This window comes from Mytilus galloprovincialis, chromosome 1, assembly GCF_965363235.1.
Source record: "Mytilus galloprovincialis chromosome 1, xbMytGall1.hap1.1, whole genome shotgun sequence".
Taxonomy (NCBI): Eukaryota; Metazoa; Mollusca; class Bivalvia; order Mytilida; family Mytilidae; genus Mytilus; species Mytilus galloprovincialis.
The window spans coordinates 116,892,485-116,911,141 of NC_134838.1; the positions used below are offsets into that span (position 1 = coordinate 116,892,485).

The 18,657-nt window shown below is 30.9% G+C and overlaps 1 protein-coding gene across 5 annotated transcripts in view; it reads left to right on the top strand.

The window, feature by feature from the left end:
- The window catches only part of LOC143053649 (ELAV-like protein 1), a 36,985-nt gene extending 25,339 nt beyond the window's left edge, over positions 1-11,646 (top strand). For 3 of the 5 annotated variants that reach the window (XM_076226467.1, XM_076226440.1, XM_076226455.1), the window contains exons 5-7: positions 813-966; positions 3,928-4,162; positions 6,193-11,646. In XM_076226467.1, coding sequence (XP_076082582.1) covers positions 813-966; positions 3,928-4,162; positions 6,193-6,541 — 738 coding nt within the window. In that variant the 3' untranslated portion in view covers positions 6,542-11,646. Of the gene's footprint in view, positions 1-812; positions 967-1,105; positions 1,260-3,927; positions 4,163-6,192 lie in introns of all 5 variants that reach the window. The other 2 variants (XM_076226448.1, XM_076226459.1) reach the window with 1 other exon arrangement.
- Positions 11,647-18,657: the final 7,011 nt, after the last annotated feature.

The following is an 18,657-nucleotide window of genomic DNA, read 5'->3' on the forward strand; positions in this document are numbered from 1 at the left end:
TTAAATCCATTAAACAACCTTTTTCATTTGACCATATAGTAAGATTAAAATTCATTTTTTCCAGTGTTCCTACTTTTGTATTATGTTTGTTTTTATTTGTTTGCTTATTTTTCTTTTTGTTTAGGGGGGTCTGGATGCTGCAGATGTTAAGCTGTACATATTACTCATCCAGTTGTGCTGTCCTTTTTTGTGGACTTAGAAATTAAGGTTGTCGTTATGTGTCATATTAACAGATAACATCAAGTTTTACAAAGTGGGGATGCAAAGTTTTACTCTGGCCGTGGGCATATATTTTTTTACAGGTATGGGCAGTCATGACAAATTGATGCATTTGACTATTACATGTATTATAAACCTTTGGAGTCATAGGCAGTACACTTTGATAGTATGTTTTCAGTGAATTCTTGTAGTTTTGTAATACATTCTCTGGGTGTTAGGTTTGAATGGATAGGTTTTGTAAATCATTCATGAGTAGGTTTTATAATACAATCTAAAGTGTGTTGATTTTGTAATAGCATTCCGGGGTAAAGAATATGCTGGTATCGATTATACAGAAAAGGAAGAAAAAAGCAGATCTGATGATCTTAATTAACTGTGCTGCTGTCTCGGGAGACAGGATCTCATCTATTGATCCATCCTTGTCCAACAACTTAATGGTGGGCACCAGCTTCAATATTTATTGGATTTTGCCTTGTTTATCCTCTAATTGTATTTAGTTCTATGTTTGCCTTGTTTTACATCAGTATTTTCAATTCTTTTTTCTTTTTCAGTTGCTGTTTTTTCCACGTTCATGTTTTGTTTATTATTTTCAGGTTTCTGTAGCCCGACCCAGCTGTGAAAGTATTAAAGGGGCTAACCTGTATATATCAGGCCTACCCAAGTCCTTGACACAGTTGGACTTGGAGCAAATGTTCTCCGATTGTGGTGAAATCATTACGTCAAGAATACTATATGACCAAAATACAGGTACAGAAAAAATGAGGGTTGCACAGAAAAAAGGGTCCCCAAAGAGTTTCATAGGGAGGGAATTAGTCTACTAGGTTTAACTTGTATGATTTTAATTTAATTTTGATTTTTATTCATTCTTCGTCCTGTTTTTACTTAGGTTTCCCTCGCACGACCAAGTAGCGAGAGTATTAAGGGTGCTAACCTTTATATTTGCAACCTGCCAAAGAATATGACCCAGAATGAATTGGAACTGTATTTTTCCCAGTGTGGGAGAATCATAACTTCTCGAATTCTTTACGATAATACAACAGGTCAGACTCGTGTCACGTTTTGGCAATGTTGTTATTTGATGCTTGCATGTAAACGTTTATTGTGACAAATTGCGAGGGCTGTTTATTTTTCTTATTACTGTTTATTCAATTATTATGATTCTCTTTTAACGTTACTTTTAATTGTTGAATTTAAAGTGTTATTTTATCTATATTTATGTTTTTTATTTCCCTTTCTTGAGAGTTTTAGTTGATTAACAATATTGTTTGGCTTACAAGTTTGCCTCATATCATCTCAACTTTTTTATACTATATCCATTAGCATGCTACCGTTCCATCATATTTACATGTGATTCACTAATCAAAAAATCTTTTCAGACATTTTCCACTTATAAGTTTTATTATTATCAGGCTTTATAGGTGTATTTGAATGTAAAATAATTCTGTTAAATGTTCAATCTGTTTCTTTAAACTTTACGTCATAAACAGAAGCCAAGATTGAACATTTAACAGAATTATTTTACACTTCTGTTTATGATGTAAAATTAAAAAAGAAAGAAAGAAAAATAGATTAGGAACCAAGTATTAAATCAAACTTTGAAACAGTTCTTTGCAAAAAGTATAAAACATTCACAAACAGAAAAATCATAAAATACAGATTAATGAAAACAGTCCATACATGACTGAAATGAAATATTTCTATTTGCTTCCATACTAGTATGTGAATTGCTAGAAAATTCCAATTTCCAATATTTGCTTTCTCCATCCCATTTTATCTGTCTTGTCTTGAAATATGTTTTTATTCAAACACTTTGTCTTTTAGAGCATGCAATAAAATCAATGCTTTTATATTTACAACAAAGAAAGAGATTAACAGGCATACGTTCAGTGCAGTTTTAATGATTTAATCATTGAAATACAGACAAGCTAAAACCACAAAAGTTTGTTTTTTTATAATTTTGTTCATATCTGAAGCAAGCTGAAAGGCCATAAAATTTATCAATATCATCATGAACCATGCACAAATTTCTTAGCTGTAACCCAGGTTTTTAATCAATACTCCCAACCCACTATAGCTGCCACACAAATCAATTTTTCATTGATTTTTGTCTTTGAGTAACTAATGATATTATTTGCTTTAAATGTAATGCACGGCAGCCTGATCAAGTTATTCAAATTCTCTTCTCTTTATTAGTAACTATTGATAAGACCAAACAAGCTTTTATCTTTGTATTTCATTAAATAGATTTTCATTTAAAATTGATATTCCCTAGTAATGACGTTTGTTTTGTAATTTGCAAATAAGCTATCAATATTTGTTTTGGATGGTTGGATACAATTGAATACGTCTATGTAATAGGATATCATTATCAAATTGAGATTAAATTTTTTTCACTAGTGTCATCCCATTGCTACCATCTTACTTAAAATAATAGCGTAATGTAGCAGTAATTGAAAATTAATGAAAAATATGATATATTCAGTTCACAGAAATTGTATTGTGTTTTGTATCAAGGTTCTTAAATGTTTGTACATGTATATAACTAAATAAACGTCAGGAGTCAATCAATTAATTTTAATTTACAAGAAAAAAGATTTTCATTATAACTCAGCCAAGGTCTTTAAAGCATCTAATGATTTCGATATTGAAGGTAAAAATGTGATTACTTTTTATATAGATAGAACGATGGCGTAGAAATACAGTTTCACATCAATCTGCTTGAAATCCAGGTTTTGTGTTCACCCTTCGCTTACAAGGATCTGACTATGCTCTGTTCTACTTCAAGTTTGAAAAACCAATCAGGATCTTCTGTTTTTAATACACCATTTTACGGGATACATTATGGCATTACTTCCATTGATTATCAACAACACTAAACTATTTTCATTAAACTTTGGTGACTTGTTTATATCAATTGAAGAAAGCTTCTTTTCAATTCTATAAATTTTAAATTTTAGGTTTCCAAGTTGTTGGAGTTTGCATATATAAAAAGGGTGAATTTCCAGTTTTTCGACAATAATTCAATTTTCATTAAAATTCAGGAAGTTGTATATAGCTAGTGGTTTTCCAGTTTTTCGACAATGAATGAAAAATGCTTTAAGCAGTTTTCATGACACTTAAGTGACTGGTTTATGTCCATTTATTAAGCTCCCATTAGTTTTTTTTTTATAAATTTCTGATGTAACATAAAAAGTCTTATTGCAGGGTTTCAGAACTTTATTCGTTGAAAAAGTGGCGTGTGTCATGTGCTCTTTGGGCAGCTCTTTATTTCATAATGATACACACCTTCAAAAATTAAATTTGAAGGCTAAAATTTCATAGGTTGATGTAATATTTTTCATAATAAACAAGTAAGCAGGAGTGAAGTCAGATCCACATGAACGCACAGTCTGTATTTTAATCAAATTGTGTTATTCTTTTACACATTTACACACATCTTGTGTTAAATACGAAAATCTTTTGTTTCCATACTTACAAAAACATTACATAATTTTTCTGGTTGAAGTGTAAACTTTTTTGATATATATGGTAAAAAGATATCTGTTTTGAAACACATATTTGCACAAGCATGGTTGTTGAATCTAATAAAAGCAATTAAATTTTTCATGGCTTAATAAATAATTTGAATCGTGCATTAATGAATCATTAACATTCCAGAGTAAGTCAAAATCTCTTTAACTTCATCTAACAAATGTACTTTGTTAATAGGTTTGTCAAAAGGAGTAGGATTTATACGATTTGACCAGAGGATAGAGGCAGAGAGAGCTATCCAGAAATTAAATGGAACCATTCCTGAAGCAGCAACAGAACCCATTACTGTGAAGTTTGCCAATTCCCCAAGCTCCAATAAGAATGCTGTTTTAGCTCCACTGACATTAGCTCCTTACCTCCCTCAGACTAGAAGACTTCTTGGTCCCATTCACCATCCATCAAGCAGATTTAGGTAAGGATTCTATTATATACCGTAAAAGACATTAAAGTTCTGATTCAGACAATACTTGAAGAGACTGGGATTAGGAAGGTTACTGTAGCCAATGGTTCCAACATTTAGGCTTCAGGACTATATTGACACCTGTTTAAAACTGATGACACTATGGAGGTCAATCTGAACATTGACTGTTTTCACATTCTCAGTTCAGTTGTTATGGTCCTTTATTGATCGATTGCATTTTAAGTTTGATATTGACAATTTTAATTTCTGCAATTCATTAGTTATAGCCCTTCTTTGCTTAAACAATGACACTTATAAATGTATGCTGTCATATTGATAGCTTCCAGTGGCATAACTAGGTCATTTTTACGTGTACGCCTGAACCTTGACGAGGAGTCTTAGGACCTGCCTGTAGTGGGTCCAAGTGAGGGGGCAAGGCCCTGAAAGCTATGTAGTATCGAGAAAGGGATACTATTCCTGTCATTAAAAAATCATCGATATTATTATACTGTGCACTGAATTTAATTGATTTGTTTTATGTTTGATCTATTCATTGTGTTAATTTGAGTAAAAGGAGCTGTGGGGCAAAGCATTTTATCAACAAAAAAATCATTAATGAACTTGAAATAATTAATTTTCAGAAATATTCAGGTGCAATATTAAATTTCGCTTTTTTAGGGTTATGAAGAACCCTGGTTGTCGCCTGTGATTTCTTTCAGCAAAAAATGAATCCATTTATCAGTCCTTTATAGCTGTTAAAAAGATCAATCATTATTTAAAGATATTTTTTTCTAAATCTGGAATATTGATGTCTGCACAAGTTTTATTACCATCTATGCAGGTTTCAAAGTTTAGGAAGCTACCATTTGAATTATAGGCAGGACAGGAGTATTGAGTAAACAGTAGACAGGATGTTAATTTATGTTAAATAAAAAGGCCGGATATACTAATAAAAAAGGCAGGACCGAATAAAGTGAAAAATACAAAGGCAGGACAGAGATTACAACTAAAAAAAAAAACAGGACATTTCTCATCCTAGCCCCTCTTTTCCCCCTAACAATCAAAGAGTATCTCCCTTATCATGTGAAACAAAATACGAGACTGTTTGTTAATTACATGTCAATTCAGTACTGAAATATGTACAAATTTTTTAAACAGTTTCTGTGCAACTTCTGTAAAAATTCATAAAGATTTGACAAAGTTATTGATACTTTCAAAAATTTAATCACATACTGAACCTAAAGTGCCACCACCGACGAAATTTAGGGTCGCTAATGTCCTTTTTTGCAACATAAATCATAGGCTGGACAAAAATGCAAACCACATAAATTATCGAATCTAAAAAGGGTTAGATTCAATGTTGTAGCAGCTACACAGGGCAATGTAGATTTTTGACTTCTGAACGTGTAGTTAGTATAGTTGCTATCTAGATTTAAAAATCTATGAAGCCCTATGCAGATTTATGAAGCTGCAACGATATTGAATGGAATTCAGATCATGCATTTGTTCAAAGAAAAGTACACAGAACTCTTATTAGATTCAGACTTTTAGTATTACAGAAAATGAACAAATATATATATATATATATATATATATATATATATGATACGATTTCATTTGGATAAAAAACGTGTATTTCGTCCTTTTATTCGCATACAATATTACAAGCCATTGAAGAAAGAAGTACACGGCTGATGTACATTTAACCAGTTCTTTGTATTCTATTTGATTTAAACATTTTTTTTATCAAATTCAAGTGTACGTACCGGGCGTTTTGATGTAAACGTAGCTACGCGCCTGGCTTCCTGTTTTTTTTTTAGAACAGCTATCCTTTTCTGTTTGCTTTAATTCAGCATTTTGTACTGCTTGACAGATGCAGCAAAATTCTCAATCAAAAATTTATGATTTATCAATTGGTTGAAAAATATTCATATCATATACCCATTAGGAACTTTTACTCCATAAAATAATGATATGAGAACTAACAGAAAATGTGAATTGTTCATTAAAGAAATCTGATTTACAATACTTGTTTATTTCAGATTTTCCCCTATGGACACAGGATCTATTTTAGGAGCCAATACAATCATTCCCACAGCAGCCACAGCCACGACTGGTAACACTATAAATGGAGCAGGATGGTGTTTGTTTGTATACAACTTGGCACCAGAAACTGAAGACAGCACATTATGGCAGTTGTTTGGTCCTTTTGGAGCAGTACAGAATGTTAAAGTGATTCGCGACTTCCAAACACAGAAATGTAAAGGATTTGGATTTGTTACCATGACAAACTATGATGAAGCATTAGTAGCTATCCAGAGTTTAAATGGCTTTGCTTTGGGAAATCGTGTTCTTCAGGTGTCGTTCAAAACCAACAAATGTAAAATGTAAAGATGATGGAACAAAATAGTGCTATACTCAGTCATTCCGGACAGGATTAGATTGAGGAGTTTGATCTAGTCATATTTATATTCTCCACAAAATAGTGCATAAATATTATTAACAATCATGAGAAATTTTCCAGTTCACTTCTGAAGTTGCCAAACAATTTTTTTTTTTGCTCCTGGTATTAAGACTAGGACTAAGTGTTGCCATTACTTTGAATCCATTGTTCCATGATATCCTTTTTAATAATTTAATTATTATTTGAATGAATTAAATTCACAGTTGGAATGAAATCTTAAGAATTTTCTTTATTAGGAAATTATTTTACGATGTTATCCAGTAATTGGTGAGTGATAGTGTAACAACTAGATCACATAGCCCTTGTATCAAAAATACTTTTTTCTTTTATTTTTGAAATTTATTGATTTGAATCTTGTGAGAAGTATACTCATTTAACATTTTAATTTTACATGGATCAGTGAAATCCAGCATTGAACATTTTTATCCTATTTTTATGTTTTACCTTCAGTGAGAAGGTTTTAATTTTGAGTAGCATAGATATTTTTACGGGGAAAAAAATAATTAAATGTGTAAATTTTTAATTCTTGAAATAAATTTGAAATTATGATTTTATCGTAGTGAATAGTATTTTCTTTTTTTTTAATCCAATATTATTAAGTACAGTTCAATTGTTAGTTATGTGTGATTCATTCTTAGATTTTGAAATTTCTGAATTTAGCCAGATTTATATTATTGAAAATTGTGAGAATAATGATACTAAAGGCAACTGTGTAATTTTATATCTTTTAAGATAATGCTACTTTTAAAACCAATTTTCAACCATTTTAGATGATTTGTTTATACATTATTCATAAGGATTTTTATCCAGTTATATTTAACTCAATGAATCTTAGAATGTTATTATTTTTCAAATGCACATGGAGAGCTCAGAGAACAAATGAATGCCTCGAGACATGATATAATCCAAGTATATTATTATTTATTTATTGACAAAACCATGGATGTTGATATTATTTAATACTTATTAAGTTATATAATTGATTATTAAGATTTCATTTTTGTTGTTATCCCATAAATTGGTGTTCTGTGGTGAAGTAATTTTTTCAGATATTATTTATTGTTTGTCGGTTGTTTTCATTAGGTATAGAATTGGGCCCTAGGTCCATTGTTTATTACAGTAATTTAGAATTATACGAATAGAAATATAAGATGAAAACTTTTATATTACATTCATAGAAACTGTTTTCAGCCATTGGCCAAATGAGAGAAATCAATTAAGTCAGTTATGAGAGATATAAAACAATATGTGTGTTCATTATTTTTATTTATTTATGGTACAAAAGATTAAACTAATTTTTAAAATCAAGTTTATAACAGGAGAAAACAGTTTCTATATGTAAAATGAATATATCTGTGTCAAGCCTGAAATAATTGGTGAATTTGTCTGTTGCATGAATATTTGCTTTAGTTTTCTCAATTATTGTTTTGCTCTTTGTTATAAACACTGCTGCACATGAATGCTGTCTTAAATTTTCCACAAAAAACGTTTGGTTTAGTATATATGTATTTTGGTTTATTTTTATTTTTCACCAAACACACATTGGTTAGAATCAGAATTAAATAAAAATCATAGTATTTAATTGAAAATTAGTTTTGATTGATAGATAAAATGTTAACTTTCAATGATGTGTATTTGGTGAATGGTTTTTGTTATTTAATTCAAGCAGTCATGACTTTTGATTTTGCATTTGTTTATTTTCGGAGTGATGTTTTATCATTTCAATGAATATGTTTGCCAGAATTTTCAGTTCACTAGCACCTTAAACTGGGACTCATCTCAGAATATGTTGGCACAAATTTTTCTTTTTCTTCGTCTTAGTTCTTTTTTTCTTGATTTCTGTGAACCCTTTATTTCCAATTTACCAAAGTTTCAGGATGAGACATTGTTAAAAATCATTCAAAATCTGCTGACTTTTTTTCCATGGTTGAAATAGAGATTTGATAAAACCATGTATTGCATCAGATGCCAAATTGATCTTCCAGTGTTGAAAAGGTATAAATTTTTTGAACATTTTTAAATGTTGTGTTTAGGGTTCCATGTTTTACAATATCTGTATATGTTTGAAAGTTTTTAAAACAAGTAATACCTTACATTTTTACATGTTTGATTTCTTTAATAAAAAGATTAACTTTTTATACAATCCATCTTATTTGATGTCTTTAGGGGCACTCATTTTAAATGCTCATATTTTTGCAAATCATTAAAACATTCCTCAGGAAATCTTTCACAAAAAGTGTGTTTTTATTGTTATAACTCTTTGTGAAAGGTTCCTTTATATTGCCCCTTTTGATGTAAATATTCCTGTCACAGTCGGGGCACTTTTCACAAAGAATTTTTAAATATTTATGGTTTAAATTTTGAATGGATTTATGGGAACAATTTACATCTCATCAATGTTTTAATCAAACATTACAGACATTGCCTAATTTAAGCATGACAGGGACCCTGTGAGGGTTTTCCATGTTCTTTGAAATATTTCAGTTTTGATTGAAGTATATTTTTGCCATTCTGGCAATTTTACAAACTTCCACTCCTTAATTTATTCTTCATCAAGCAAAGATGAAATAAATATTTTATACTTAAGATATATATGCAATTTTTACCCATACAGTTCTGTATTTGTGAAAACTTATATGGCAATTTTACATTTTTATGTGATGTCGAATTCATATGAACTTGTTTAGAATCGCTTATTGTTAATGATAATTGTTAATGATACAAGCAATATTTACATTTTTTACATATTCATTGACCAATGATTTTTTTAGAACGATAACTATGGGATGTTAGGTCAGGAATTGTGTGCCAAGCACTAGTGTTAATGAGTTATATGTGGTCAGTAAGATCATTGTGGTTGGGTAAACATTTTAAATTTGTGCCTACTGCCAAATAAATGTCTACACAGAATGGGAGAAATCAATTGACAAAAGTTATGATTGTTTGAAAGCAATTAACAAAACCCACCTATTATGTATTACACATGATGTGTGCACACAACAGTAGAAAATATTCAGTTTCATTACATATTTCTTTTCAGATTGTTATTAGCAGTCTAATGTTAGAGTTTTTCAAACTTTTGTGAAAATTTGAACTTTTTTTGACTTTTTTCATTACTTGTTCCATTGTTTGTTGTTTTGTTTCATGTTGTAGCTGCTCTTTTGAAGGGCTTAACTTTATTTTTTGAAGTACAAATTTGCAAGGTAAGATGTTTTTCCCTTTTGATACAGGTATTTTTTCATTCCATTTTATGCCATAAAAAAGATATAATTTGTTAAATTAAACACATACTTTTATCTAACATACAAACAGTTACACATAGTCAGTTCTAGTATAAAACAAAATTTAATTCCAAATTTAGATTTATTAGTCCTAAAAGCAAATATCAGAAAACAATATCCTGAATTCAAGCATTAGCTGATGAAAGAATCTTGCAATGGTTAGTTTTTAGTATAATTTGAAAGTGATTCACATATGCCTTCAAAAGAGCACCTTCATTTTTCTTCATTTTTTTCATATATCTTTAATTAGTGTTGTACATTGTGTGTGTTGTCAGGTTGTTTCTAGTCCAGACATTATTATTTTTATCCTACCTCATACACCGTTACATACACAACTGTCCTCAATTGGGATTCTGGAAAAATAGTTGACCAGCTAAAACCAGTGAATTATTACAATCATTTCCATTTGAATACTGGTTAATTAAGCTGTCTATCAGTAAATCAGTTGAAGAATATTTAGCTTGATTGTCTTTTCATTTGTCAGGCTGACAGCTTATACCAGTCTATTGTCTAACAATTGTTAGAAAGAAAGAGGTCTATTATTAGGGATCACTTTGGAGATTGTTCTCAGTAAAAGTATCAAAGCCTGAGAGGTCTTTCACATGTTTTCTTTTACTGGTCACATGTATCTAAGCTGAACATATAACAACCATAATAAAAACTTGCTGTATGTTGGAGGACAACTTCTGTTCTGTGGTCAATTGTATCATCTCAATTTGAAGGAAAAGGGTTTCTTATACATTATATATTCTCAGAAAATACATATCTGTGAATTATCTTCATAAATACTTATACACAATATACTGTAGATAACCATTTTATGAAACCTATATTATGTCAAAACCTGAGTGTCTTTTATCTGTGATATCATGTTCCCTACCAAACCATATTTATATTTACCAAAACCAGCAAGTCCCATGACAGTTTTATTGATCTCATTTATGTCCATGCTCAAAACCATGTCTCTGATTGCAGTAGTGAGATTTGGCTTTTAGAGAGCTTTCAAAAGGAAGTAGTAATGTGCATTAACACTTACAATTTTAATTTGCAGTACGAAAGATGCCTTGGGAATAACACAATTTGGAAAGAGAGAATACATGGAAAATTTAATGAATTGTTATCCTTGTAGAAAAGCCAAAACTCACTACTCCCTTTGTAAAGAATTTATGTATATGTTCAAATATGTTATTTACATAACTTGCTCCAAACATGTTAACCATGAAAATATAGAATTCCTCGTTACAAGGATCTTTTGTCTCAATGAATACTACTCAATATGTTTCTCTAGTCAGGATAATTTAAAGTGCAATAATATATACATTTTTATCATAATACAGACTTTGATGTTATAACAATCATTATTGTTATTTGGTTTTCTATGGTTTAAAATCCAAGGGATAGTGTGATGACTGCCTACCTAAACCCATGACATGTGACTGACAACACATACATATATGTACAGTTTAATTTCTGTTGATTGGCTTTTTGTGTGCTTTTGACATTGCTTTGCATTTGTTTAGTCCCTGTGTTCAATTTGGAATAAACATAGTCAAAGATGAGGTGTTTATCTATAACATTTTATATATAGATAGCCTGATCAATAATGTTGGTTGCCCAGCGTCATGGCTATATTGCAGGCGCTGGCTTGTTGGTTGTAAACGTTATTATGTAGTTGGTTGTAATGCAATATTTGTACTTTTATTACATGTGATGATTATAAATAAAATTTTAAATAAATTTGTTTGATGTAACTATTGGACTTTTTTATGTGTATTCAACGAATTATCCTGAGTTTGAACCGCTGCAGATGCTGCTTGGGGGAAAAAATACTCCAGTTTACTGTAGGTTGGAAACCACCATCAGTTTCACCTGTAGTATTCAATTGGTAAATTATCTGTTTGTCAGAAATAAATGATATCAGGATGGTAATTTGAGTTAATCTTGATCGATTGGAAATGAACTTTACTGTGGATTCATTAATATTCGTTAGATATCAATTTTTGTGGGTACTAGGGAACCATAAATTTAAATGTTCAGCAAACTACAAATTTTCTAAAGGATTGTATGCAGACTTGGTTAAAACCACAAAATTAGATACCCAAGAATACGCAAGTTTTCCTCAAACAATGAAAATTGGTACCCACAAAAATAAATCAATCCATAGCAACATATAAAAGATATAGAGCATTGGGACCAAACCTATTGATTTTGGGGTTTAATAGGTCAAAGTTGAAGATCACTTACTGAAAATGAATTGAAAAATACTATAAATGCTTCTCAGATCACTTGATTTTCCTTGCTTAAGGAGGTCCCTTACCCATGAAGTCAACAGATTTTAGGTTTGCATTCTGTCCGTCAGTCCAGCAAATCAGTTTTCCACACTTTTCTTAAAGCTTGAAGTTATTGATTTGGTTTATAGTTTTATCATGACAAGTTTGAATTTTTTTCCAGCATAATGAGCTTTTCCAGAGTTATATAGTTTTATCTTGACAAAAGTTACAGATCTAGTTGGAATTTTGTGCAGAGTAATGGACCTTGGATAAAGAAATTATTAACTCACATAATCATTTTTCCCCCTTGGTTTTTGTTCATGCATAAAGATATCAATTTAATCATTGTTTTATAGTTTTATTTTGACCAGTTACACATTTTGTTTGAATGTTGTTCTTGTCAGATGATTTTGTGCAGAGTTATGGACCATGGATTATGAAATTCACTCAAATAATCATTTTTCCCTCCTGTTTATATTTTGTCATGCATGAAGATATAGATTTAATCATTGTTATACAGTTTTATCTTGACCAGTTACAGATCTAGTTTGAATTTTGTTCTGGTACGATGATTTTTTGCAGAGTTATGGACCTTGGATTAAGAAATTCATTCAAATAATAATTTTTCACCCTTATTTTTTTGTCATGAATATAAAGATAGATTGTATCTTTGTTATATAGTTTAATTGTTAAGCCTGTGACTTTTGTCACAGAAAGCTAGACATAGGGATATTGTTCGCGGGGCGTTGTTAGCTAATCTCTTTAAAGCTTAATATTTCAGAAGGTAGAAGATCTGGATCCACCTTATTTTGTATATAGGTGCCTTATGCTATTAAGTTTCCGTCTGTCGTGTGTCCATTGTCCTTGACCTCATTTTTACGGTTCAGTGACTACTTAAAAAATTTTTTTTAAGTATTCCTAATTTCTCTCTTATAATGAGTAATAGGATAACTATTTTTGGTATGTGCATACCTTGCAAGGTCCTCATGTCTGTCAGACAGTTTTCCTTTGACTCTTACCTCATTTCATGGATCAGTGAACAAGGTTAAGTTTTTGTGGTTAAATCCAGATCTCTGATACTATAAGCAATAGGTCTCCTATATTTGGTGTATGGAATGATTGTAAGATGTAAATGTCCAACTGGCAGGTGTCATCTGACCTTCACCTCATTTTCATGGTTCAGTGGTTAATTTCAGTTTTTTGTTTTTGGTCTGTTTTTCTTATACTGTTTGCAATAGGTCTTCTATATGTGGTTTATGGAATGATTAATTGTAAGGTGTACATTACCATCTGGCAGGTGTCATCTGACCTTGGCTCATTTTCATGGTTCATAGGTTATAGTTAAGATTCTTGTTTTGGTCTGTTGTTTTAATACTGTATGCAATAGGTCAACTATATTTGGTGTATGCAAGTATTTTAAAATTTACATATCAGTCTGGTGTTTTATTCAGTGGTGGATTCAGAACTTTTCCTAAGGGGGGGCCGCTCCAGTCATGCTTCTATGATTCCCTATATAATCAACGAAAGGGGGGCCCTGGATCCGCCTATGTTATTTGACCTTCATCTCATTTTAATGGTTCATTGCTAAATGCTTTTTTTTTTTTTTTTTTTTTTCTCAAATAATTTTAGCAAAAGGTGAACTGTATTTGGTGTATGTAATAATTGTGAGGTGTATATGTTTGTCTGTCAATTATCATCTGACCATGACCTCATTTTCATAGTTCATTGGTCAATCTTCAGTTTTCCTGAAGTTTGTTTCTTAGATACTATATGCAAAAGGTCAACTATATTAAAAATGTAATGATTGTATGGTGTACATGTTTGTCTGACAGCGTTCATCTGACCATGGCCTCATTTTGGTGATTCATTGATCAATGTTAAGTTTTCCTGGTTTAGTTTGGTCCGTGTAACACTTATCAATTCAAAGTTTTAAAAAGTTTTGAAATTTTAGATTTTTGGAATTTTGATCAAAGTTTTGAAATTTTAGATTTTTGGAATTTTGATCAAAGTTTTAAAATATCAAAGTTTCAAATTGTGTAAAAGTTTTGAAATTTTGAAATTTTACCCAAGTTATTCAAATATTAAAATTCTAAATATCGTTTATAAATTTGATAGTTTAGGAATTTGATCAAACTTTTAAAATACTAAACCTAATGTGCAATTTTGATTATTTCACTTTTTGAAAGTTTGATTTTTTAAATTTTTGATTAAAATATCAAAAATAGAAAAGAGGGGAACCTGTAAACACTGATGTAAACACGGCTCTGATAACAATCATTCTTAGTTATAAATAAATAGCACGAAATATATCAAATCATTTTTAATTACAAAATAAATAATGAAAAGGAGATGTCGATATTAGACATCACATGGGATAACAGTATCCTGAAATTTTAAGGTTGTGCATCTATCAAAAAAAAAATTAGTTAACCTATTTAAACCGGAATCAAATAAGTTGATTTAAATCTCTTATATAAGGTTAGCGTTTGAGATAAATAATTCAGAGCTATTTGGTGTTCCCAGTGCCCAACATTTAGAAGTAACAGTAAAAACTGACCAACGCAGGGTAAACCAAACAGTATAATTATTCGCCTTTTTGACGTTCCTGATGAAGGTAGATCCAGAAAAAGCGCTTCGGTCGCATGCAAGTTTAAACGTTTTGTTTTCTTTTTTATCGACTGCATGACGATAATATATTGCCTTTTATGATTTATTTCAGTTCCAAGAAATGATACGGAAGGAATACTTAAAATGTATAGCGTCGTAATGAACGTTGTGCCAGGCGTGCTTCAGCTGGCCCCAAGACAAAAAAGTGTACTGGTTCAGTGATTATAGACGTCATACTTAACTCCGAAATATAACAATGAACTAAAATTAAAATCATACAAGACTTAAAAGGACAGAGGCTCCTGGATTGGGACAGGCGTACAAAGGCAGCGGGGTTAAACATGTTTCGTGAGATCACAGCCCTCCCCTATACCTCTAGCCAATAAAGAATGAAAAACACACAGTAATACGAATAGTAAAACGCACTTGAAAAGGAAATACAAGTCCTATGTCAGAATAGGAAACAAAAGAAACTAATCAAAATGACAATGATAAATAATTAACAAAGGACTACTATACATAAGGCTAGCAGTTACTGCCATAAGCCAGCTCCAGACCTCAATTAAACTAATTGAAAGGTTATGTCTTCATTATGCACACTCTCTCCCTGTTGTATTTATTGCTAATTTGTTCCGGAACATTCATGAAATATTTGTCACTGGCAACAAAAATCGATAATTCAAAATAGGTTGTTTACGTACAAATTACGAAGAAACGTAGGATTCAACTCCCTGGAACAAAGTTTCCGTAGGTGAATTCTTTACTTAAAATTCAGTGTTTTACATTGTACTGGTTTTTCGAGAGCAACATTGGTGTACGGCCAAAAATGGAAAAATCTATCATACAGCTGACAGTGTGGCTTCTCTTCACACGCCCCATTCTGACTGGATGTACACAGTGTGTTCTTTTAGTTTGCTCAAAGTCGATTGTCGTACGATAACTTAAAAATGCTCAAATAACAAAATGCAAATACGGAACAATAATATCCCTTAATACAAAAAAAAATCCCTTTCCTTTTATCTACTATTTAAATCAGTGGTTGATTTAGGACCCATAATGGAGCTACGTATATGATAACCAGTCCAAACGTTGTCTATAAGGGAGCAACCATTTAACTTTAAAAGTGGGGTGTGGTTGTTTAGTCGAAGCACTAACAATTTTATTAAGTTTTTCATCGCTATTAATCAACTTGTCTGGTTCAAAATTTAACACTATAAGGCATGGAGAAAATTTGGATTCAGAATTTTTCTTTTGTCCTCTGCTGGCACAGAATATTATTTTTTCATTAAATTGGGGATCAGAATATTTTTAATTTACCATTTATAAAAAAAAAAAGTGACTATCTATATATTAGATTCCCCAAAAGATTACCAATTATCGCTGATATAAACTTTTGAAAAGAATTTTCAATTTTCAAAATACCGACACCTACAAATGGATAGATGGGCGCTTAATGTAGTTCAGCGGCACCTATTACATAAATATGAATGCTAGATGGGCGCTTAATATAGTACAGCGGCAACTATTACATACATATGAATGCTCGTGAAAATAATGTTTATGGTATATATATACGTTTATATATGATATGAAAGGTTTCAACTTTTACAAAACCAGAGCTATAAAGTTTGATTTAAACGTTTACTTTATTTGGCCTTTTTAATTTTATTTGACTTTACTTGCCTTTTAACTTATTTTGATTCGAGCGTCACTGATAAGGCTTTTGTAGACGAAACACGCGTCTGTCTCAAAATACGGCAAAATTTATATCCTGGTATCCATCCATGATGAGTTTTTGTAGATACCTTGTAACACTATCTTGGCTCCAATCTACTAATATTTGCTCTTAGTACTCTTAATTTCAGCGTAAATAAGATATATATGAGTCTAAATTGAACACTATATATATATATATTAAAAACCTCCCACATTGTAGACTTGCACAACCTTAATTGGGACACCATGCATTCAGTATTCCTACAGTACCAAAAAAATATTAACCAAAATCATTGATACAAGTCAATATAATTATGATCGTCATACAACCGATAAAAATGAAAACATAACGTTAAAAATTACGACCGAAGCGCTTTGCTTGATCGACCTACTTAGGGAACGCTCAAAGCTGAATATTTAGGGCCAACAACTTACAAAAAATAGATTAAAACGTTAAAGATGATCGTTCATAATGTACATGAAATGATATATTCTTTAGCTAACATGATTGCAGAAAGTAATAAGTCGTAGAGAAAAACAGAAAAATTTAAAATCAATAGAGATAATACACCGTGTATTGAGTCTTTTTATTGCTTAGAGTTCAGTAGAAATATATATATATATATATATATATATATATGACCGGACTATTTGGACTGTGCAGTGTAAACTTAGTTTTTAAACAACATTTTATTAATTCGATTGTTTTAATGTAAATTCATGTTTTGCATTTATTTTTATTATTCTAGACTTTTTCGTAAATTTAGGCATAAGTGTTTTGCACGGATTATGTGTCATAATCTTGGACAAAGGTCTTAAATACATTTACTCTATTTATCTCAATATTTATTTTCTGTGACAGTATAGACTTTTATTCACTAATACGTGTCGGACGCTAATTACTCTTTTAATCTATCGGTCCTACTAAAAAGCGCCCGGGAGCGCCCGGGAAAAGAAAAAGCGCCCGAGGAAAAGAAAAAGCGCCCGGAGAAGGAAAATTAGCGCCCGGAGAAGAAAATTAGCGCCCGGAAGAAGAAAATAATAATATTTTATAACAATTTTTTTTTTCCTTAAAAAATAACTAATCATTGCTTGTTTTGTCCTCAATATAAATGGGGATATGTACGATGCTACATCTAAAGTGTTGTTGCACTTTTACATTTTAGATTTCAAAATTGTATATAAGTAAGTAAATAAATATAAATAAGAGTATAAAAAGGAATCATGAAAGACATTGTCCTCGATCAAAATGTATATTTTGTTATTTAAAAATAATCGGTGCCTGAGGTCTAATATTTTCGCAACTGCATGGTGAACACTTTTTTATACAGATGCTGAGATAGATTTATTATATCATTTTACATAAAACTAAAACTGCTTCAACATGTTCAATGGCTATGCTTATCAGGGTTTTAATGCTTAGACTTAAATTTAAACCAAACACCTGTTTTTTACCCCCTTGTTTTAACTACGGTACATGTATAGTACTGCTTTTTTTCATGTGCTGATTTATTATGTGTGCCTCTTTTAATTTTTGATTAAATTAATATTTATCTGTGAAATTTGGGTTGTCTTATACATTTTTCATTTTGATATCGTTTTTGAAAAACATGTCTTTTGATGTCTTACATTTTATAAATCTTCCGCATAAACTGTGATCCATTGTTATCAATCTTTCGAAAAGTATTCATATATTATTGTTAAAATTGAAATATTCATACTTATTTTTGTGCTTTATTACAAATGTCTTTTATCTGAATTTGCAAATTAATTGTCTAAAATAAAAAAAAAAAAAATCAATTTTCATATCTTAACAAATTTGTCTCATGCCAATAAAATATCTATATATTTTCCCCGGGCGCTTTTTCTGTTCCCCGGGCGCTATATTTTCTTCTCCGGGCGCTTTTTCTTTTCCCCGGGCGCTTTTTCTTCACCCGGGCGCTCCCGGGCGCATTTTAGTAGGACCCTAATCTATTGTTATTTCTAATTTGTCATCTGTTAATCTGCTTTATCCTTTAATTGCTTGTTCTTATATATATTGTTATTGTTTGTATGTTACTTTACATTTAGTTTGGAGTTTGTTGTTCGGTGTTGCCGGACTGCTAAAATAAAAGTTTAAGGAGCGAATCTTCCTTCTTGATTTACATATAGTCGAATAGCCATTTCACC